Source organism: Ylistrum balloti, unplaced genomic scaffold, assembly GCF_031769215.1.
Source record: "Ylistrum balloti isolate Yb309-2 unplaced genomic scaffold, AGI_CSIRO_Ybal_v1 Utg370702, whole genome shotgun sequence".
NCBI lineage: Eukaryota > Metazoa > Mollusca > Bivalvia > Pectinida > Pectinidae > Ylistrum > Ylistrum balloti.
In genome coordinates this window covers 98,404-123,879 of record NW_026782421.1, presented here as the reverse complement: position 1 = coordinate 123,879, position 25,476 = coordinate 98,404, and the positions used below count along the sequence as shown (strand labels likewise).

The 25,476-nt window shown below is 33.9% G+C and overlaps 1 protein-coding gene across 3 annotated transcripts; it reads right to left on the bottom strand.

Annotated features, from left to right (window-relative positions):
- Positions 1 to 1,593: 1,593 nt before the first annotated feature.
- Positions 1,594 to 19,409, bottom strand: LOC132557631 (uncharacterized). Of its 3 annotated transcripts, none has more exons than XM_060222139.1 (11): positions 19,292 to 19,409; positions 17,140 to 17,216; positions 13,650 to 14,000; positions 13,201 to 13,233; positions 12,459 to 12,581; positions 12,151 to 12,169; positions 11,221 to 11,363; positions 10,479 to 10,565; positions 10,059 to 10,166; positions 8,819 to 8,923; positions 1,594 to 3,325 (listed from the first exon to the last, which is right to left on the bottom strand). In XM_060222139.1, the coding sequence occupies exons 2-11, from the start codon at positions 17,195 to 17,197 to the stop codon at positions 3,300 to 3,302; spliced, it is 1,053 nt and encodes a 350-aa protein (XP_060078122.1). In that variant the 5' UTR covers positions 17,198 to 17,216; positions 19,292 to 19,409; the 3' UTR covers positions 1,594 to 3,299. The 3 variants fall into 3 exon arrangements, with proteins under 3 accessions (XP_060078122.1, XP_060078123.1, XP_060078124.1); XM_060222140.1 differs by having other exon boundaries at positions 12,459 to 12,578; XM_060222141.1 differs by lacking the exon at positions 13,201 to 13,233.
- Positions 19,410 to 25,476: the final 6,067 nt, after the last annotated feature.

Here is a 25,476-nt window from a genome sequence, read left to right as displayed (position 1 = left end):
TAATTTTTAAACTTTATATTAAACATGGCATGTAATTAGTTTTTTTTCTTTCTTTTTTTTACTTTCTCTGAATATTTTTTTTTGTTTATTGTAAAGCGACATGGCTAAGAAGGAATTATTTAAACTGGAAATAATTCATCACGGCCAAATTATGATACACTGCTTGTCTGTCAGGGTTGTTAGAATAATGTAAAAAAAATGGTTGTTGGTGTTTTTGTTTCTATTTGTCATACAAAACGTGTTGTGATTTTGATCTAGTGATAATGACTTGTTTAAAACAACTCTTGTGATACATTTCCCCTACTTTTTAATGATCATTTAAATCCTCTTTTCGATATTTATAAAACTGTTTGTTTCATAACGTTAATTTGGGAAACAACTTTACATCTCTATACATGTATGTATATAGAATGTTGAAACTTTGTGTAATAAGACTTTTTCAAGATATTTTATTATCGGTATCAAATCCTTGTAACGTAAAATAGTACTTGGCATCTTACCATTGAAAGGAGTGTGTATTTGCTGTCAATGAAGTAATATCTCATTAAAAAATGTCTAATTATATTCAGATGTTTCGATCGATAACGCAAACTCGATAAGGTATAATCTATGAAACAGAATATATCCTTTCATATAAGCATATACATCTAATAAATTACCATTTTATTTCTATATTCTATATAAAACGATATGAAAAACCAAAACGCTTGAAGACAAAACAAAATCATAACAATTTATTTAGCATTTGTAATGTGATGACCTATATATTTCAGAAACATTTTATGTTTGAAATAATATTTCGCCCAAGTTTGAAAAAAAAAACCCTCAAAATATGAGGTTTCGAAATATTTTCGATATTGTAGACATATCATTACAAAAAGGTTTGCTGAAATTTAAGTTTTGGTTTGAATACATACGAGTCATTGCATGTTGATTATAAGATATAGATCTCACTTTGTACTTGAGCACATCGTTTTTACATTTCATTTTTTTATTTAGCAACATGCACGGTTATATATCCTTAATAGCACGATATGAATTGATAAACCTTGGGAGTAAAGGGAGTTCGATAAGATTTGTGTGATGCTGATGTCCTGGATAAGCTGTAACAACATGCGCTTGATGATTTAGAAAAAAAAATATGAAGTTGTAAAAATGTCAAAATCCGTGAAACCACCATACAATTTTACCATCTCATCAATCAGAAACACAAAACTCAAAGAAAATGATAAATTTTCTTGTTAACAGTAAGAAATTGGATTTAGATGTTTCCACTGGAAGGATAAGTAATCAATTCATTCAGATAAAACAATATTTCTCAGCATGTTTTGTATCGTTTCAGATTAACGCGTTTATATATTGACAATTCTATGTATATATACCGTCGAGATTTCGACGATGTAATTTTACATCTCCACGGAATAGTATGACTGTAGCGCGTATGGGCCCCCTGTATATAAAATAAATACCATTGTCAGTAATCAAACTAAATAAACATATAAATCACCTTCACAAAATGATTTTGTATAAAAACAAACTTCCAATTGTACCCGATGCCTAGTCATTCTCTAGTTTTACTAGAAAACACTGCATGCGATTGGAGAGAATGTATGAGTGAACCTACACATGTATCTATATATATATGTGTGTGTGTGTGTGTGTGTGTGTGTGTGTAGTTAAGGGGATGTCTGTGTAATTCACGTAAGTGAGTACTTGATGGTACGTGTGTGATTTAGTATAACGTTAAACATCTCTTTCTACATTGTATCAACCACAGTTCATTTGTTTGTATATATGGTGCATTTTGGAGTTGAATGGGTAATAAAGTTTTAAATTATTTATTTATATTCATTCTTATGTTTGTTTATTACCGAAACGATATCTAGCATAAATATATCAAACGCATACTAACATAGAACTACATAATGTAAAACAACTCCTTATTACATGATACATAAAATTTATACTTCTCATCATTTCATCTTGATACAACTTATAATTTGTCATCTAGATTATTAAACACAAAAGTATTTAGACTCTGTATTTGATACGGTAAGGAATTTCAAAACAAGCTGTCAGATACAATTTCATATACAATAAAATTCAGCGCTAGGACAATTGGTGAATAAACAGATAAGTGCTTGTTTGTGGTTTAAACAGCGAGGTCATATGACGACAACGGATGATGGGCTTAATCCAGAGGCACCTAAGAAGTACCGACTCGATGAAATATAGACAAAATATATACCAATAGCATCGTTGTTTTAACAGAAAACCACCACAAATACACGTACAATTAAACAAGCTACTGAACCCACTGTACTTAACAATCCTTGTCTGGCAATTTAATGATTTGAATAATATTAATACGCGGAAATATAGTATGACTCAGTGAAAAAGGAGAAATTATCATGACCAATTATCCGGCATCGCTCCCGCACAATGATGAAATCTCGAGGCAATTTAAGACACCCTACATCAAATAAAGTCAACGACTGAAAATACAGTAAGAGCTCTTTAAAGGCAACAAAAAAGACAACAGAAAAGCATAAAGTTGACCAAAATATATAATGAATTCTCTTTTAATCCAGAACATGTGCATTACGTGTCACGAGGCGTAGACGTATATTACCAACCTATATAAATATAAGGTCTATTTTAATGTGAAAACGTAACAACAGCGAAACGAAGTTCTACTAATGGCTAAAATGAAATAAAAAGACCGTAGTAAATGTAAAAAAATAAATGGATAGTTAGATAGATAAATAAATAAATAAAACGATATTTTACAATGCCGATGATCACCCCGTCAGACTATCAACAACAAGTACCTGATCCTGTGACAAAATAACCTTGAATAGCGTAGGGTATCACATGACATTTTAGGAAAGCGAAATATCTTTTTAATTGTTAACAGCTGTTAGTGTGACCAATAAATAAATCAAAACGAATCGTAACCAAAAGAATACATTTTTATCTGGGACAGCATTATCGTATAAAGATATTACGTCTATGTTTCAATAGTGTTAGAAACATCAGCTTAAAATCAAGAGTATTGTGTTATACTTTTGCATATTGTCACACCGGAATTTTCACCGAAATGGCAATTATTAACGAGAAAAATGAGCTGGTGTACAATATGAGTGAACACTATCTTATTAAAAACTATTATCATTTACAACAATTTCAGTAAGATTTGAGAAAAATATTCTTCTCAGAAGGCGAAAACGTTCATACCGCAAATCTTTCAAACGTCAATGGTAACATATGATACAACACATCCAATCCTTGACAGTCCATTATTGTGCCGATTTTGTTCGTTTTACTGAAACAAAAAATGAAAGAAAAACCTCTCAATTCCATTATAAAATCCCACTTTTGATAAGGTGGAACAATATTCAATATCCAATTTCAATTTTTCTGGTATAACTGTATCATTTTCTTGCATGGAAAGGGATGTAATCGACAGTATTGGCATGCATTTGCATAGTCAACATATCTGTATATAAATAAAAGCTCTAAAAAGATTTCAGAATCTTGTCATTTCACTTTGGCTACCAGAATATCATACACTTAAACTACGTTGTATCTGAATGACAATATTCAACATCAGAAATAAGACTTGAAAAATTATTTCAAAATTTATTAAAATTATATAGACATGATCCATTTGCGCACGAAGGGATTGACATAGAAATGTCATTAAAACATGTGTTTGATTTGATTATAGTATTTGATTCATTACCATTTACATAATACAAATTGTGTAATAAAACACAATTGCGGTAATTAAAGGAAACACAAATATTTGGTGTTGCGAGACCTAAAAATATATTCCGGTATTATAATAATAATAACAAATTTATTCAGGATAAAGATGTACAGATTTGTATACAAAACATATGATAATATGGCACATATAACATGTTATACATAATCATTAATAAGTTGTTTGCTACATCTTTAATGTATTAGCTAGTGATATTTATAAATCCATTCTTTTGCGCCTGTAATGTAGAATGTTGTAGATTCTTTACCTTGTACTGATGGGAGACTGAAATTATATGCCGAGGATCGAGTATTTTGTAGACATGGATTCTTGTTAAAAGGAAATATACATTTAGTTTGAAGCCTTTTCATGGAAAGCATTAAACATATGATTCATTCTGATTTGACTAACCCTATAATTAATGTCTAACATGTTTGTACGCAAAAAATCACCGCATCTTATACTGTGCCTACAGTCAAACCTCGTTAACTCGAAGTCGATGGGACCACGAAAATACTTCGAGTTATCCGAGTCTTCGAGATAGCCGAGTTCATGAGTTTTGGTGCAAAGATTTTTAATGTTCCTGACGTTCCTTGTACTTTTTGTCACTTTTTGGCTATATACGAGCTTGATGTAGATTCCGGTAATAAGCAAACATGTTTTGTTCTTGATCGTTGAAAAACCAGAATTGATAATTAAATTAGGTGCAGTTTGCTTATTAATGACGCGGAGGTCGTCGGCCCACTTTGTCATTGCATCACTGGCGATGTCTACAGATTTAGCTTCGCCGCAGATTTTCTTAAAGCTGATGTTGTGTCGGTCTTTGAATCTGTCTAGCCACCCTGTGCTACAGGCGAAGTTCTGCTCTCCAATCTTTTCGGCCAGATCCTTGGCTTTAGCTTTCAGCATCGGGCCGGTTACCGGAAGATAGTTGTCTCGGGCATGCGTGAACCACTTAAGTAGCGCAGTCTCGGTGTCTTCATGTTTGGCTGTTCTTACCTTCATTCTGCTGGGGCTTATACCATCGTTGCTGTATGCAGTCATGATCTTTTCTTTTGCTTTCAACCATGTCGATAAAGTATTTGCTGGGATGCCGAATTCTCTAGCAATGTCAGATTGTGACCTGTCTCCCTTTTCCACGGCTAATATCGCTCTGTACCTTGTCTCGACTGTCTTCGTCTCTATCTTCCTCTTCACGCCGGTCTTCGCCCTATCAATCGATCCAAGTATCCCCCCGGATAAACCGGGTCCTTCGTTGGATTGCTCAATTGACTTCGACATTTCGAAACGGGTATGATTTCGGTGAGAAACACCCCTGCTTTTATCCCTATGTGACACTCATGACATCTCCTCACTAATTCTGCCCTAAGTACTTCGACGCTAATTAAATAATTGTTTCACTCATTTGTCGGTTTAATTGAGCACAGGTGACCGTTTCATGCGTACTCCTGTAAAAACATTAAGCCTAGTACCGGGCCAGTGTTGTGATTGTTTTCTATAGCTTAGTTCCGCTTCACTGAGTGTATACACAGGTCGGTGTTTGTTATGGCTGACAGACACGGAAATTACGCAATGTGAGTAGAACTTCACTTTTTATCGCCGATATCTATCAATTATAAGATCTAACGGTTACCTTTTATCATTCAATTAAATAACAATAAACACTTTTCTAAAACATGAATATTGTTAATTACAGTATTGTTCATTAATATTCACTTGTAAAGCCTATTGTCGGTAAAATTGCAAAACGGCGTAGCGCATCAGCAATGTAATTGACCGGCACAAAATTTATACTTCGAGTTTTCCGATCATATTCAGTATATGTTTTGTTGTTGGGACCAAATTTTTACTTCGAATTAACAGAGTTTTTCGAGTTTTCCGAATTCGAGTTTTCCGAGTTTTGATTACTAGAATAAAGAGAAGATTTTGCCGGGACCGACAAAGTGCTTCGAGTTAAACGGGGTCTTCGAGTTTTCCGAGTTCGAGTTAACGAAGTTCGACTGTATTTTGAATATTAAAAATAAATCTTATTAGTTTGTTTTGTGCTACCTGTAATTTATATTTTAGTTTTTTTGACAAACCTTCATGCCAACATGCACTGGCATAGTCGAAATGACAAAGAATCAATGCCGAGCAAAGAGTTTTTCTTGACCTGTACGATAGACATTGCTCGTTTCTGTAGAGAAATTTTAGTCGTTGATTTACTTTTTAACAATGGAATCTACCATTTCTTCACCTGATAGCAAACCGTTAACGTCTATACCAAGATATTTTTATACACTTCACAACTTCAATGTAATGATTATTGCAAGATATTTTAAAATTCATATTTGTTGTTTTATCCAATTTTCTTTTAGGGCCAAAAATAATACTTTCGGTTTTACCTAAATGTAGAGAAAGCTTGTTATCCACTAACCATTCTTGACAGGACTCTAACACCAAAGACTTTTTTTGCGATATTACTGCTGAGTTTAGACGAGAAAAAAGTATAGCAGAATCGTCTGCGTACAACATCAAAATGCAGTTAGAATCAATGTAGATTTGCATATCATTGACATATATCAAGAACAGAAGAGGACCTAATAATCTCCCCTGAGGTACCCCACATTTTATCTTACATGACACAGATGTTACTCCATTAATATCTACAATTTGTTTCTGTCCCGATTGGCAATTGGCGATGGTTATCTTCCCTGTGGCTGTAGCCATCTGTTTCCGGTTTCTTAGGCGGGCGATTCAGGACAGATCTTCTCAAGTTCATAAGTATCAGATATTGTTTTTGAAGCAAAATTTTCATAAAACCCCACCCATTCCCGACCCTTTATTACAATATACTGCTGGTGTGCTTTTATTCTGAATTTCAGATTATGTATTAACAAATCTTGAATGAGGGAGTGGATAAAGAATTCTGGTGAATGTGGACATTAGCGGTTGTGATATGTGCTTGTCGGAAATGAATAAAACATCGACAACTGTTCAAATGAGGAGTATACATATAGCATTGTCGTAATAGGTTATGGCATATTTCGCAGATAAGTTATTTTTAAGCAGGTTTCGAACTATTTGTGGTATCTGCCAAGAATTGTCATACTTCATATTCAATATTATTAAGTGCTACATGTCTATTTGATAGTAGTATGGACATTTCATTTATTGTAATTTATATATGATCATTGATCTGTGTTTGATTGAATGCATGTGCAGCTTGATATTTGATAGCTGATTTTCAATTTGCTTGATAATTAACAGGGAGCTGATACCCAGAATCTGTTAATCATTGATAAACAGGGAGTTGGTCACCCCCAATCCGTTAATCCATTAATGCACACAATAATAAGCGGGGAGCTGATACCCAGAATCTGTTAATCATTGATTAACGGGGAGTTGGTCACCCTCAACCCGTTAATCCATTAATGCACACAATAATAAGCGGGGAGCTGATACCCAGAAACTGTTAATCATTGATGAACGGGGAGTTGGTCACCCTCGATCCGTTAATCCATTAATGCACACAATAATAAGCGGGGAGCTGATACCCAGAAACTGTTAATCATTGATTAACGGGGAGTTGGTCACCCTCAATCCGTTAATCCATTAATGCACACAATAATAAGCGGGGAGCTGATACCCAGAAACTGTTAATCATTGATTAACGGGGAGTTGGTCACCCTCAATCCGTTAATCCATTAATGCACACAATAATAAACGGGGAGCTGATACCCAGAAACTGTTAATCATTGATTAACGGAGAGTTGGTCACCCTCAATCCGTTAGTCCATTAATGCACACAATAATAAGCGGGGAGCTGATACCCAGAAACTGTTAATTATTGGTTAACGGGGAGTTGGTCACCCTCAATCCGTTAGTCCATTAATGCACACAATAATAAGAGGGGAGCTGATACCCAGAAAGTGTTAATCATTGATTAACGGGGAGTTGGTCACCCTCAATCCGTTAATCCATTAATGCACACAATAATAAGCGGGGAGCTGATACCCAGAAACTGTTAATCATTGATTAACGGAGAGTTGGTCACCCTCAATCCGTTAATCCATTAATGCACACAATAATAAGCGGGGAGCTGATACCCAGAAACTGTTAATTATTGGTTAACGGGGAGTTGGTCACCCTCAATCCGTTAGTCCATTAATGCACACAATAATAAGAGGGGAGCTGATACCCAGAAAATGTTAATCATTGATTAACGGGGAGTTGGTCACCCTCAATCCGTTAATCCATTAATGCACACAATAATAAGCGGGGAGCTGATACCCAGAAACTGTTAATCATTGATTAACGGGGAGTTGGTCACCCTCAATCCGTTAGTCCATTAATGCACACAATAATAAGCGGGGAGCTGATACCCAGAAACTGTTAATCATTGATTAACGGGGAGTTGGTCACCCTCAATCCGTTAGTCCATTAATGCACACAATAATAAGCGGGGAGCTAATACCCAGAAACTGTTAATCATTGATTAACGGGGAGTTGGTCACCCTCAATCCGTTAATCCATTAATGCACACAATAATAAGCGGGGAGCTGATACCCAGAAACTGTTAATCATTGATTAACGGGGAGTTGGTCACCCTCAATCCGTTAATCCATTAATGCACACAATAATAAGCGGGGAGCTGATACCCAGAAACTGCTGATTAGTGATTTACTGAGAGTTGGTCACCCTCCATCCGTTAATCCATTAATGCACACAATAATAAGCGGGGAGCGGATACCCAGAAACTGCTGATTAGTGATTAACGGGGAGTTGGTCACCCTCAATCCGTTAATCCATTAATGCACACAATAATAAGTGAGGAACTGTATCCAGAAACTGCTGATTAGTGATTTTGATTGTTTGTTGATTGTGGTCTGTCAAATTAAACCCATACTGGCTTATTGGGTCGACGGCCGTTTAGAAAGGTGTGACCAATAAATCCAATCAAAACTTATTTCTTGTGTTTGTCATGTCTTTATCTTCGATAAGTGAAAATATACCCCACAGAAAATAAAACCATGATTTTGATTACTTGTTTTGTCTGCGTTTACTTACAGTGGTTGCAGTTTTCATAGTTGTGACCGACAGGTGTCTTTTTAATTACATTTTCGTATGTACATGAATCCTCTCTATCTGAAGTAGAGTCGGAAAATCGCCTTCCTGTGGATAAAAAGGAATTGATGTAGTTCACAAATGTATATTCATAAATCGATCAAAGCTATGAAATATAAACAAACAAAAAAAATATTCGACTTTTGAGCTTGTGAGAATAGAATGTTACTGCAATGCATACTACCAGTTAGGGACGCAGAAATAATTCACTAAGATACAGTTGTGGTAACGCAAAACGCACCAAAACCTTCGTGCGTACTTGGTGCACACACCACGCGTAGTATAGGGTAGGATTGCACATTTTGTGTGATTTTGTAAAAAATGTTAGTTATTATTACGGATTGAAAATTAAACGGAAATTCGTGAAGCTGTTACTAAATATCGACATTATAAAAGTAATTTTCAATTCGACAATTTTCGAACGCTGGACGTGCATTAATAAGTCTTATCGTATATAGTTTCACATCTCATAAAGTGGCGAGTAGCGATGCCTCGGGCAACAAAAGTTTACCCGTTTACGTGTATATACCTGACAGATCCGGATCCGTACTGGCAGAGTCGCCTTTGTATCTAACATAACATTTAAAATTGGCCTGAGCGTATATTTTTTGTTTACATGAAATGAAAAATGAGAGTAATGAAAATGAACTTTCCTTTCTGACGATTTTAAATGACTCTTTGGTGTGACATAAAGAGAGCTCCATTTAATGTTTAGATATATAATGTATACATAATGTGTATCCGTACACTAAGGCTGGTCATGTATGGCTTTTTGTAAAGATAAGTACGAGTGTATCTAACTATTCAGTGTGTATCTGATAAGTGCCTAACCTATATAGAAATGGCTTAATTAGGAAATATACTTGATATATAGTTGATATAATTAGAAAATAAATAAACCTTATCCCACACTTATTTCTAAGTCATTTATAAATCTATATCAACAACGATAGAATCGCAAATGTGCGTTAGCTTATTTCGTCCAATTTTCATATCGTGCAGACATTGTGTAACGTTGTGTTATCCCTCAACTGTATTTCTAGTTTCAAAATTTCCAACCTGGTTAGGCCTAGAAAAAAGGTCTGTGTTGATGTATTGTTTCTTCCTTCATTTGAAACACAATAATATACTTATGTTAATCAACATGTATTTTTCAGGCATTGTAAATAAATCTTTGACATACCTTTATTTTGTTTCTTTTTGTACGTTAATTTTGGGACAGATTTTAGCAAACTTGTAGGATTTATACCAGATGTAATAATTAGATTCGCTTCACCGTATGTGGTATTGGCTGAAAATGAAATAGACATGTTCAATATTATAATCTAAACAAAGGAAAGTAGATGGACAGAATAAATTCAAATTCTCTCCGACAAAAATTTGATTTAATTCTAGAATCAAAAGTGAAAGTTGAGAAACTGATGTTGTAGATGTTTTCTAACGTGCTAGTTTACTTGACAGAGACAAGTTATCCTGATACAAGATGGTTGATAAAGGCACTATCAGAATGAATTGTTGAAACTTGAAACAAAAATGTTGAAAGAATATGGCCAACTTTCGTGGGGTTTATTAAGATAATAGTATTAAGAAAATTGATCCTCACCAAATGCGCCCGTGGTTTTCTTCCCAGTTTTCGTCTTTGGTGCCACATTATTGTGTACAACTGAATCATTGTATGCTCCGCTATTAGCTGTTATAATTATATACAATAACAATTTATTACTTTTGATATAAACTCAAAAGTGGATTAAAAAAAAATGAAAAAAATGAGCCAAATATATATATACCATTGAGACCTTTAAAAAAGTACAAATGAAATTGGACTAGGGAGGATGGTGGTGTGGGTCAAGGAAGCATCGTTTCAAAATTCTAGTGCGGGAGCACGTTTGCTGACGTTCCACCTTGTCACTTAGAAAAGAGTATCTAATTCTTGTTTTGTACAGAAAAAAAGTTTGAGGAAATGAATGTCACTGTGTCCTCGCCCGATACGACGTTATCTTACTGACAACATGTAGAAAAAAACTACTAAAAATGACTAAAAGAAAGATTTACTTGGAGACTACGTAACAAAGCATTGTTGAATGGTGAGAAAATGTGGAGAATATTTAGCTCTGGACGAAATTCCAAGTAAAATGCAATGACATAGGGGAAATGCATTACGGTTCAGGTAATATTGAAAACGAAACATAATAAGAATATACTGACATTTATAAGAATAATAAAGCAGATCTTTGTAACTCTCTCCTTAAATGTTTTGCAATATTCTATTAACAAAATAAAATCATATTTGTTATTTGAGATAAAACGCTATTTCCTGAACCTCTTGAAGACTCATAGAAACCTACCTTTAGTGTTAATGCGTGTCGTCATATACTCGTGATTATCTATTTTTTCACCCAAACCTTCGTAACCGGTGGTAGAATGAACGTCAGTGTAGTGATGTGAAGATATGGATATTCCCCCGCTATTGTTATCCGATGGTATGTCTCTAGAAATCGAAACACATTTGCATTGCAATTTTGATCTTCAAGAATTTGAAACACTAAATTCAAACGACTTCAGTTTAATATTTCAAAATAATTTCGAAGTTGCTTATCATTGGAAATGGAAAAAAAATCGGGATTTTTGTTTTGCAGCAAATATGACGATTTGCTTTGAAGGGTGAGTGTTGAATAATCAAAGTATTGCCTCTTTTCCATGTTAGATTACCAACGTTATACCAGCTGGAAACTGGATGTTAACCCTGTTACATACTTTGAATAAACCTAATGGAATGGCAGAATCATATCCTGAGGACAGAATATACCTAAATGTCTTACCATAAACTGCTTACAAATTTGCATTCGAAAAATAATGGGTTGGAGGGTTAATTTTTATACTTGAATGAGAATCACCCGAAGAGCTTTGATCGCAGCTGTATTCTACATTGTAACAACTAATTAATCCGCGAACTGTAACTTCCGTGTATACACACTTGAAAACATCACACTATAGTGTTATGCCCTTATTTTTGTAAACAATAAATACTCATAGTAAACGTCAGACCCTTATATGTTTTGTTGTTCAAAATTATTTTACAAGTAAAACTGATAGCTAAACAAATCGTCTATCTAATATCAACTAAAATAGTTGTGTTTATATGGAATTTGGACAAAACATGGAACAAATCCAGAAGAACAATAAATTGCTTGTGCTGAGTCTGTGTCAACTTTTATTTTTATCAATAAATTCGATTCGGTGTATAGGAGTTTGTACATAAAATGTAAGATACTCACCCACGTGATTCTGACCGACCTGCAATAGATGTCAACCATATTAGTTGATTTCTCGAAATATTTTTTAACCAAATTTCAATGTTATCAACCACTATCAATTTTTGAAAAGTAAAAATGTATTTCTCCGTCAGTCTAGCGTTTGTTTGATCACGGAATATGTGTACCATGTTCATAATTATAGACGATACCAAATGCATTATAAACGTTATATTTGGTTCTTAATGATCTATTATCCACCAATACATTAAAATAATCTATATTGTTAAGTTATTTTGTGAGAGTAACAAGTTTAATTTTAATGTACATACGTCTTTTTGTCGTCTTTATCCTGATGACTATAACAACTGATATGAGCGCCACGACCATCAGTATTCCTACTGCCAAGCCCACCGCTATGTAAACCTGACTTTTAGAAAAGTCGAACCGGTCTTCTTCAAGAGAAAAAATGTTTATTTTGAAAGTATCATTTTCCATTTTTTTGCTTTAATCTTTAATCAGAACACATGCGTAATATTAAAGATAGAAATATGAAAGGGGTATGTGTATTGTTTTTAATATGTTGTGTTGTTACCAAGCACAAGCCGACAACGCGAGATCGGAAAGTATGAAAGGGAAAAAAATAACACAATAATAATATATAATAGCAATAAAATCCATACCAGAGAAACGTAGATTAATTTATTATATAAAATGGCAATTTTCCTTGTCATATCAATAACCAATAAAGATTTAAAACTGTGGAAGAATCTACAAAGGTTATATATTTATTTAAATAAAAATACAATCTCTTATACTCACACTCATTTTAGGACATTATCAATCTATGCAAGAAAAATTGTTTTCTCTTTTTTTCACCTTTGATTTCATGGACAGAGCCTATGTTTCCTTTCTATTGTTAAAGCCGTCTACTCCTTCTAAACACATATCAAGCGAAAATGTATGAATATAAATAATGGCTATGAAAGCATAGGGATTATAATGTAGAGTGCTTACAAACAGAATCAAACAGATATTTTCACTAGGATAGGGATGCTGATGCAATGCCCATACCTTCATCTGAAGCAGCCTGTTTTTCACTTAAGTCTGTAAAATTACAAATTCATTATTTTGGAATCAGTAAACATATTGTCTCCCAATTTTGATGAATTGTTTGCGGGTTTGGAAATATACATTTTCAAGTTAGTTTTTAGAAAGAAACAACATGCTGCATTATCAAAAGCAAAAGAGCATGTAACAATGCTGAAAAATGACATGGATTAAGTATTTTTGTTCTCCATTACATGCACTTTCGTATCAGGAAAAACCGATCTTTCCATGAACACAATCAAACATAGCCTTTTCTTGATCTATTTCGGTACAATTTTTGTGTTCCCCATGCAGAAATGAGCCATTCTCACAACGTACACGTTTTGGAATTGGATTCCTTTCCATAACTAAAAGGCACACTTAAAATTCAAACGTACATGCATGCAAAAAATAACAGTCGAAGAAGAACGTACCATCCAGTGTTTTATCAATCATTTCGTTGACGGTGAAACATCGTGTCAGTGTGGAATTTCCATTGACTTCAACTTTATATTCCCCAAACATGCTGCTATTGATGTTTGAAATTTCTAATCTGACGTCAAATGGCCAGCCACTTTCAGTTTCGACGACGCCACGTGTCACAGATTCGTGAAAGTTATCCATCGCTGGATGTTTCAATAGCTCGTATTGGCTACCCGATTTTATAGACTTCCTCCACCATGACACATCAGGCGTTCGTCGTAGCGTCAATGTGTAGACCAATACATAACGGTCTTTGTTGAGCAAAACCCATGTGTCAGCAGATTGTGGTCGTTGGCAGGAAACTGAAAAAATAAAATAAAAAGAATTGATGCATTTGAATGATATAACATAAAATGTGAACCTAACGTTTTACATCACCATTTCCTTTCATTAATTCTGCTGATGGTTTCACGTCAAACTAACAGCAATGATAAGAAGAAGCGGTCATCATTGGGAATCCGGTAAAATTAAAAAGCACAAGGGATTTTATGTTTCCAACACTACAAACAAAAACAAAATAGTGTTACGTTACGGAATTAACGTACAGCAAATGAAACCCAACAGCTAGGTTTACAATTCAAAAATTTAATAACAACAAATTAATTCTACAATAAAGTTACAAATATTGTGATGATGTACAGAGCAAGCCACTAATTAATCTAAAGTCAGAACTTATCTTGCGATTGAAGTTCTCCAAGTCAAGCTGAATTCACAAAAGATTGTTCCGAAAACAGGGTATCCGAAGAATAATCCAAGAAGTTTTTTCTCGTTGGGTACATATAAGTGCAAGTCCACAAGGCACTATCACTGAATCACAGTAAAAGTCCACGCTTCACAGACTGAAGTCTCAAAGTAATCTTACTCAAAGCGTTAATATTTCAAAAATGCAGCTCAGGCTCAGTTCCATCATGTTTATATACACTAAAGGCTTCTAGAAAGTTCATTTCTAGATGATTCTAGACTAGCAGGTACCTAGCTTGTTTACATGTGTCTCTAGAAACTTCCGGAAACACCCAGGTAATTCTAATAATCGACCTTTCAAGATTTAGAAACTTCCTGAAACATACAGGTCATTCTAGTAACAGAGCTTTCTAGAAAAATCTGCCTAGCACTATCTACACAAATTGTGACAAACAATTATAAACAGGTTTTTATGTAAACAATCAATATGATACAAGTTATGTAAACATGGCACATATGAATTTGGAATTAATACACAACATTTGTACATAAGAATAGTATGTGTTTAAAAAAATAGCTTAACAAGGGCTACACAATATACACTCGTTCGATGCCAAAGGGAAATACACCATTGTATTTAAATTTAAACGAATGATATTATTGTCTTGTCAAAAAAGGCTACAGAGAAATCACGATACATGTTATCACAAAAGCTAATCAGTTTAAAAGACATTGGTTGATGACTGAAGGAGTGGATTTGTTAACACGTTAAACAAATGGGAAAGGGCAAAAACTCTTTCAATTCCGTTGGGTGAAAAGCCACTTGCTAAAACAGTGTTTTGATGATAAAGCATACGTAGTGTTACAGAAATATTTCAAACATCAAACGTAACATATGGACAAGGTTAAAACGGTTACATACCAAGAACAATACTTGTCTAAATATGTAAAAACATAATTCCAGGCGGTGGTTTCCAAGAGATCATTTGAAAATGGCCGGTTGAAATCAGAGAGATCGATTAAGAATTACAACTAATAATTTTGGAAAATCAGTTTACACTTTCAAATCAGGTAGTGAAACAGCTGTTTAGGGAGTTAGATAATTTTTAAACATAATATTTATTTAAGATTGTCTAATTTGAAAATGACATAAAAGACAAAAGTCAATAGCGCTTTTGAAAACGACCATAACACTTTTGATCCGGTGTTCCTGTACTGATAAGTGTTTATATATATATTAGAAATTTACATTACAGTGATTCAGTACAATCTTACGATATGCTTTTGCTATTTATTGTCTACCTCTAAAGAAAACTGTAAATATCGGTATTTTTTTTCACAACAGCTGTCCTTACAAGAAGACTCTGTACATAGATTTTAATGCAATTATTCACGATGGGAAAAACCCTAAGCAAGATATTCAAACTTATCACCATGGAAATGATTCCATGACAATTTAATTGTTTGCGTATTGTCGTACGGACCATTGATGCTTGTAATTTTGTGTAAGACAACAGCAGAAAAATGGCAATCATAAAGAAATATATAAAACAGCAGTAAAGATAATAAACATCCTACAGCAAACGGAATGGCTGAAAAGCATGTCATATCGTATGCCAAGGTCTTAGTATTTGTATGTAAATGAAAAATGTACAAAAGACACAAGTGTATAACACATTTTAACCATTTTAGAGTAAGATATATATACAGAAGTGACAATCAATGAAACCACTTATTAAAAGAATATTGCTATGAACATATAGCAATATTTTTCAAAAATTTGATTAATCAAATATAGTATTTAGGTTGTGATATATTTCGAACCGTAGTGAAAAACAAACAAATAAATATTGACAGCATTTAAATTAAGTTTTTCAAAAAAAGTTTTGCTGGTATTGTGCGTTTCGCAATTTTGCCAGAATAAATGTCCAATGGTTTGAACAGTTACAAACATAGTCGTAGCAGGTTCAACAGCAGATATGGCCTTGGTATAAACACATAAATTTTGCTGAAGTATAGCAAATTATCATTTTCCTGTGGTAGTTTAACTAACTCAACATTATTCATCTTAAACCCAGAAACATTTCTAACTACATCAACATGTCAACATTATGATCATATTTCATTTATATACAGCGATTCAGACACGAATAGACATTGTAACGGTTATCAAACATTATATACATGTACGCCTTTATGTAATAGAAAAATGCATTCTGGTTTATTGTTATCTAAAAGCACAAATATGGGTTCCTGCACATATTTTTATGCTACAACCTTAACAGCTTAGATAAGTGATCCAAAATAATACTGGCGCCCACCATCCTAGGACCTGTACTGGATTTATGCGACTTATATCTTACTCTTAATATATTTATTGTATCAGTAGAATGATTGTTATACAGCAACTTTACCACACAAAATAAATTGACAAAAGAAGTAATACAATGAATGATTCCGAAATGTCCAAACAAATAAACAACAAGAGAGTAAGAGAAATCTGCAGTTGAGATGAAAGAATGATCTATGCAGCGTTTATGTAAAAAAAAACCCTACATCATAATTATCAAAGTCTAACATGGTCGACACCGTCAATATTTTAAAAATCATGATTTGTACAAAAATAGAAACCGCACAGCTAGCGACCAAGGGAAACCTACATATGACATTTGAAAATGTTCAGGAACTAATGATAATAATTGTTTCACGGTCAGATATGATAGTGAAGGAATAAGTGATAATACGTTAAGCAATACTTACTGCAGTAAATTGTGAAAGTTAACACAGTTAAAACCGCCTTCAGCGAAGCATAGGTCATTTCCAGTTTGTCTTTAAATCTGTAAATAGTAATAAATTTGTCAATCATGAACACTCAAATGAAACCCTACATCAAAACGCACGACTCAAAGATACATGCTGATAAAAGCGGTTATCGTCATATTTACATAGACATGTTGACCTTATTGGGGAAATATTTCAATATCTGGAATGAAGTGAGATGTGCCCGTTGTTCTTTATTACTTGCGGTGGTTTCGTGGTTATGTGATGTAAGAGTGGTCTTACCTGAGAAGGTCTGACATTACTTCATTGATTAATCAACAGGGGATGTCGTCCAAGACGCAGAAGATACTGAACTCACCAGAACATTTGGTCAAATTAACTATGTTCTTTGTCTCCATGCAAATCCCTACGGCATATGAAACTCCCATAGTGAAACGAATACCAGAATCTGACATAGGTCAACATTATCTCAACCTCTGTGTAAGTTGTTATGACAACTATCCATTGTGCCTTTATCAATTTCTCGAAATTGATGACGTTATCAATTTGCAACATGGTTACGACACATAAAATGAAGACTCTATCCTATTTTGAACAGCATCATAGTGCTTGTAACCTGTCTTTTAGTACCCAGTGTGAGTTTCCCCATCTATAGAAACTACGTGATCACTCTGTGAGGTATACGGAGGAAATGGAATAATTTTTTGTTCAATTAGGTAACCATTGATAAAAATCAGTGTTTAGTATTTCGTGTTAGAAATATCTTTAAAAATTAGATATATCTTAATCTCGTATTGAATTATTTTCGTGTGTAAGACACTACGAAACTATAAGAAATGTGTACTGACAGTGACCTGTAGCCTATCCTTCAACACGGTCGTGTAAACGGGAAATATGACTTAGATAGCGGTACAAACTGAACAGATGAACTTCCTTCACGGGAAATTGTACAGACACTGGTTAGGATGGACAGACCAGTGTTAATCGTTATAGTATCATGTAGTTGATTATTTCATATTTTTTCTTCTGAATATTAGACTTTTATGGGAGTCTCTTATCAGAGTATTCAGGAATGTTAGGGTCTCAAATGAAATAGATAGGATGTTTAAAAATGATTAAGGTCTTATTTACAAATATGGGTATTTAAAGAATTTTTATTGATGTAAATTGTATGCGAGCCGAGTACACACGTTTCTGTGGAGCTGCGATATAGAAGGATTTAGCTTGTGCAGAACTGAATTTCTTCTAAACTGCTGTCTAATTGATAATGGCAACGGACAGCTCAAATGATATTTGTTAAATTAATAGCATTCAGTTTGAAGGATAAATGTCGTCACAAGACCTTATACTACTATGTCTAGCAGACATAGATATTCATTGATATGATCACATCTAATTTAATTGCATTACAACATCTAAGATCCTAAACAGAAGGAACATTTCGAGAGAAACAAAGAAGAATTCTACAATTGACCACGTTCTTATGGACTCTCGGTATATGGTTAATTATGAAAGTCTTTTAAGCAGTTTACAGAAAAAAGAGATAATAAAAAGAAGACAACATGCCATTATAATCTTAGTTAAAACTCCAAATCGATGAAATGGGTTGACCTGTGAATGAATTAGCAGGGAGACACCAGAGGAGATTAAAGCATTACGAGTCCTGAAAAGTATTTTTACCACTTCATCACAGACACCCGCCATTCGAATCTTAACGACAATAAAACACATATTTATACCAAAAAGGAAAAGTGATACCCCACAGCGAAATATTTGATACCTCCATCAGCATTCATGATTTTTGTTTGTTAAATCAACACCGGGGAAACAAACAAGCTGGTCATTTGTAATTCTACTCGGATTCAATACATGAGTAAGCAATAAAATCAAGACGAATTTTATGGTTTCCAAGGCATAACTATAAATGCAGTTAAGCTCATCCATGCTTAGTATATTTTCTAAGCCTTATTGTTTATTTAAAACAAAAATTGATTTTCATGTTCAAACAGCATTTCAGTATCATTTTAGAACTCTTTTTCTGAGAATATGTTCAATTTCTATAACTGTAAAATTGATGTAAGTACAAGTTATACTCATAACGTATACAGAAACAAAGTACAGAAGCACTCACCTTTTATTACAAACAATAACGACAGTTCATTTTACACCATCCATTTTAGATCAATCATCCGTGTACAATATCCAAGGCAAAATTAGTAACGGTCAAATGAAATCCTTACCGATGAAAAAGCAAGACGGGTAAACAAACGTTGTAACGTGTGTTGTGTGTGTATAGTGTTAGCAATAAAGTTCTCAGTACAACACTTCCGTCTTTATCAGTAATAGGACCAGTCATATCCTTTGCAGAAACAGTAACACATTGTTACTAACTTACAATACAACCAAGTATGATCAGGTTGCTTCTTTGTTGTGTTGCATTTGCTTTATTTATTCTGGAAAAAAAAAATCTTCATGTTTTTTTTTCTTATATCCGCGTACGAAACACGCACTTTCCTGTAGTCAGACACATCGCTTGTAAAAATGATCAATCCGGCCAGTTACCATTCAACATACACCTCTATTTCCCCCTACTGGACCCGCGGTCCTGGCCCACAAAGTACATCTACAATACCCTTCACTAATTTTGAACAGAATCCTGTCATTTATACAGACGAAAGATTTTAAAGATGAAAATTACCATTTCCTCTACTTTTAACAGTCGGTATTGTCCTGGAGGACGTATAACCACCATTTGTATAAAATGCAGTCTGCTTTAGCAAGTGGTGATCTTGGCAAAATCGTGTGAATCCTACTTAAGAATACTTTTGACACTGGCCTCTCCCTGCAGTAAATTTGAAAACCTGGGTTTGTTGGGGGCAAATTTATAGTGCTACCACACTGAAATATGCTGTCAAAAGAACCAAGCAGAACACTCCATCCTGTTATATTATAGAATGATTCAGCAAAGGAATAAATGTCCAAAAGTAGTGTCAAGGCAGACATTTCGAAAAATGTATATATCTATCAAATAACTGCAAGTCCTAATATTATTTGGCGAACTGATATTGAACTCCCTTAACCAAGATCATATGTGATATACAGATCATAATGGTTTAACTTGCTGATGTAGATTCACTGATCGCACAGTATAAGGCTTACACTAATTTCCTTTTTTGTGTTTCTCATATAAGGTAAACTTTTTAAAGATCTATTTTCCGTAACCCTCTTTTATCGTTAACATATATTTGATCTTCGGTTGTGCGTTTGCCTCTGTAAAGAGGACTACGAATTAATTTATTTGAAATTATTCGACCCAAATCCCTTCCCAACCCAAGAAAAGCTCTATCATATAGATGCCATGCCAACGCAATGTTTTAAACCAGATCGAGCAACAAGTGCCTTACTAACTAAGGGGAAGCAACTCTTGAACATCATGAAAAACTTCCTGTACCCAAACATGACATCCATTTTGAAGCTGTTCTTTCTTCACACATTCTCGCGATCCTTCTACGGTATTGTCTTTCGATAGTAAGAATTACTGATTTTTGTAATATGTCATTAAACTCTTTACTCTTTCCTAGGTGTTAGGTGTTGCCCATGAATGTTATGGGCTGTAAGAGGCGACTGAGATAAATCTGAAATGATCGAGAGAAAAGGTCAAAACCTGGATTGGGAGGTGCAATTATCTCAGAATTCAGTAAAATATCAAACCTTTGACATAACTGGTAATCTTAGAAGTACATGAATTAACCTATCACATTCATATGCGTTATAGTATGGTGTTAACCTCGAAACAAATGGTCTACCAACAGTGTCGAGTTTGTAAATAGTTTATTGCAGATGGAAAGTGATCAATGTTTAGGATTTTTCCTGGTTATAATCAACATTAATAAAATTCACATTTCATAGAAACTCATGTAAACATTTAATTCTGTCATTTCAGCTTCCAACAGAGAGACCACCGATATAAAAAAAGAAACAGCTGATTAGAGATCACCTATACAAACAATACAGATTAGTACAGAAGGTCACATACGGAAGCATATAGGGGACATATGATCCTAACATAAAATGCACTATACATATTTATACCTATTTATAAAACGATTTCACTTTAAGTTATGAAGATTACCAATTGACTTAGCTATCTAAAAACCAGAAATGATCACACTAAAATGTATTTTCATTGTTATTGTCCTGTTCTTATTAATTCGAAGTGATTTGTTAGAATTAACAACACATTTTGTATCGTTCTTTGGGAATTCTTGTTACATGTTGATTTTAAAAGGATTGGCCCCATCAGATCCAGAAAGCGTTTTGCCAAAGCATAAGATATTACTGAAATATTGAACAAACTGTGGTATATCTTAAACCATTGATCATACTAGAACGGTATTGATTCGATATTCCTTCTCAAAAAGATTACAGTGTTTTAGCTTGATGGAGTTCTTTGCAAACCAACTAATGAAAATTGAAACACAGTATCAAGTAATCTTAGCTAGAGCATGTTTAAGTTAACTAACACGTCTCGTTACACGAAAAACTTCAAGAAAATACCAACATGGCAACATAATCATAATCCAACCCGAATTCAATAAAACTAGGGCAAAACATGAACAACAATAAAAAAAAAAAAAAAAAAAAAGGATTTACAAGAAGACTCCTGTATTAGTACAAAGAGAATCAGACCAGGTGTTCCGGAAGAGTAAGCGTCTTCTGTTTCATCGATGACACCTGCCAAGTAACCTTGGTCACTCCAAAAAAGTAATACCTCGAAATACGTATCAAATATAATGTTGAAAGCTTTGTAACATTTCCACACAGTATTACCAACACTTCCGTTACCAATATTCATGAACATTTCACTAATGATTTAGATGTAAGTATCAATCCCTACAGATAGCGACCATTGTCTGAATGGACTAAACGTACTTGTACGTGATTTTTATCAATGATGTTTTTTTTCTAGAAAAAAAAAAAAAAAACCACTCACACATACCTTCCTCATTAAACTTACTATTAGACCACAAGACAAGCCATGTATGACAAATGAAATAAGAACATGTTTACTGACAAAACAGATCACATATTACAGCAGACGTAATTGAGATCATGACTTAGCAATATCCTACAGTTATCTGTAGTGGATCTCTCGACCTTATCATGTCATTTAAAATTGATATGTTTCACAACTGCAGAGTTCTCATAAATTTACATTCATCCCTGGTGGTAACGAATTGATAATTATGTCTCTAGGCTGAATAAATAAAAAAAAATCATATCCGTTAAAATTTGATAATTGTTTTACGTTTCACTCACCTGTTTTATAGCTTTTCTAATTCCATTAATGACTCAAGGCAACACGACTTACCTCCCCTTAGTTATCTTAAAATGTCTTATAACATGATTGCTGAAATTGACAATTCTGATGATCATCGATAATAATAATAAACCTGCCGGTTGGGATGGCGATGCTCTTAAAATGATCCAATAACCATATTATTCTGACGATAAACATCTAAAAACCGTTGTGATTAAGCTATCTCTACTGGTATAGAATCATCACCATAAGAATACCTTATACCAGCTTACTCAGAGACTTTACATATTAATTACTTTGAGTGTCTTGTGTCATCATAGCTATTCCACGTCCTGTGATTCATGAATGTATATATCGTTTAAGTGATATAAGTATAGCTAAATGCACAAGACAACACTGACAAGTAGGCTTTTAAAAAGGCATATTTGATTTGTCTTCATATGCTACATGATGTGCATGCTCAGACATCCTATATCGGAAAACGGATGTTTCGCAAAACGCATAGTCATAAAAAAGTGTGCTTATTTTCATGTAGAACAGAATAACTCTGCGGGTTGCAAAATCACTTCAGAGGACAAATTTCCATATTCTATTAGTCATTCTCACAAAAATTAAAAAAGTTCCCTTATAACTGAGCAAATGCATAGCCGGCCAATGTTCGTCTACGGACAGACGGACAAGCTTATTCCAGTATACCCTTCCTTGTGATGGTTATTCCTTGGAAAACAGCTAACCTAAAATATTCTGAATTATCACTTCTCCTGCGCCACCTATGATCAACAGCATATTTTTTGTTTTTGTTTTTTGCTTTCAATACACAATAAATATTGCTATATTTCCACTAGCATACAAACATATTGGTGCTTACTCATGATGATGTATCCAAATACAGTCGAACGTCGTTATTTCAACTCCATGGGACCGTGGAAAAACTTCGAGATAACCGAGGGTTGCTTTAAATGAGTTCGGATGTCTTGTGTAAGTTAAGCAGGGAAATGCTTCGAATTAAGCGGGGTCTTCGATTACACGCGTTCGCGATAACGAGGTTCGACTGTACATCACATCGAGATTTTATGAGATCTAACTGGTAACATTAAGTATGATCTAAGTGATGACATGATCGATTGTTAACCAAATTTTCTGATAGATAATGATATGATGACAATTGTGCTATATGTGATCAATAATATACGTCATACATTGGTGTAAAGTGGCGGAACATGACCTGTGTGTGTGTGTATATACTACACTGTATGCGCTATTATTTTTCAATCTGTATGCTCTGTTTAGCAGGTGTGTACTGTAGACATATGAGTGTTGCCATTCAGTATGGGTTGATATTTAGTTGCCAATGGAGTACATGTGTATATGTCAACTGACATTTTTTATGTCGTTTTTTGGTGCTTGTTTGCTAATATATGAGTATATTTTATCTTCTATCATGTAACTATGGAATGTAGTATCATTGTAATGTTAATAGTACATGTTTATATTATACTGATATTCGGGATGTCATCTTGTTCTCCGTTTTGGTTTTTGTTAAATAAAATGATGTCATCCTGTTCTCTGTTTTTTGTAAAACAAAATGATGTCATCCTGTTCTCGGTTTTCGTTTTTCTTGAAAAAAATGATGTCATCCTGTTCTCTGTTTCTGGATTTTGTTAATCAAATGATGACATCCTGTTCTCAGTTTTTGTCAAATAAAATAATGTCATCCTGTTCTCCGTTTTGGTTTTTTGTGAAATAAAATGATGTCATCCTGTTCTCGGTGTTGGTTTTTGTTAAATAAAATGATGTCATCCTGTTCTCGGTTTTTGTGAAATAAAATGATGTCATCCTGTTCTCCGTTTTGGTTTTTGTTAAATAAAATGATGTTATCATGTTCTCGGTGTTGGTTTTTGTGAAATAAAATGATGTCATCCTGTTCTCGGTTTTTGTGAAATAAAATGATGTCATCCTGTTCTCGGTTTTCGTTTTTGTTAAATAAAATGATGTCATTCTGTTCTCGGTTTTTGTGAAATAAAATGATGTCATCCTGTTCTCGGATTTTGTGAAATAAAATGATGTCATCCTGTTCTCGGTTTTTGTTAAATAAAATGGTATCATCCTGTTCTCGGTTTTCGTTTTTGTTAAATAAAATGATGTCATCCTGTTCTCGGTTTTGGTTTTTGTTAAATAAAATGATGTCATCCTGTTCTCGGTTTTCATTAAATAAAATGATGTCATCCTGTTCTCGGTTTTCGTTTTTGTTAAATAAAATGATGTCATCCTGTTCTCTGTTTTTCCTGTTCTCTGTTTTTGTTAAATAAAATGATGTCATCCTGTTCTCGGTTTTTGTTTTTGTTAAATAAAATGATGTCATCCTGTTCTCCGTTTTCGTTTTTGTTAAATAAAATGATGTCATCCTGTTCTCGGTGTTGGTTTTTGTTAAATAAAATGATGTCATTCTGTTCTCGGTTTTTGTGAAATAAAATGATGTCATCCTGTTCTCGGTTTTTGTGAAATAAAATGATGTCATCCTGTTCTCTGTTTTGGTTTTTGTGAAATAAAATGATGTCATCCTGTTCTCTGTTTTGGTTTTTGTGAAATAAAATGATGTCATCCTGTTCTCGGTTTTTGTAAAATAAAATGATGTCATCCTGTTCTCTGTTTTGGTTTTTGTGAAATAAAATGATGTCATCCTGTTCTCGGTTTTTGTGAAATAAAATGATGTCATCCTGTTCTCGGTGTTGGTTTTTGTTAAATAAAATGATTTCATCCTGTTCTCGGTTTTTGTTAAATAAAATTATGTCATCCTGTTCTCGGTTTTCGTGAAATAAAATGATGTCATCCTGTTCTCGGTTTTCGTTTTTCTTAAACAAAATGATGTCATCCTGTTCTCGGTTTTTGTTAAATAAAATGATGTTATCCTGTTCTCGGGTGTTGTGAAATAAAATGATGACATCCTGTTCTCGGTGAAATAAAATGATGTCATCCTGTTCTCGGTTGTTGTGAAA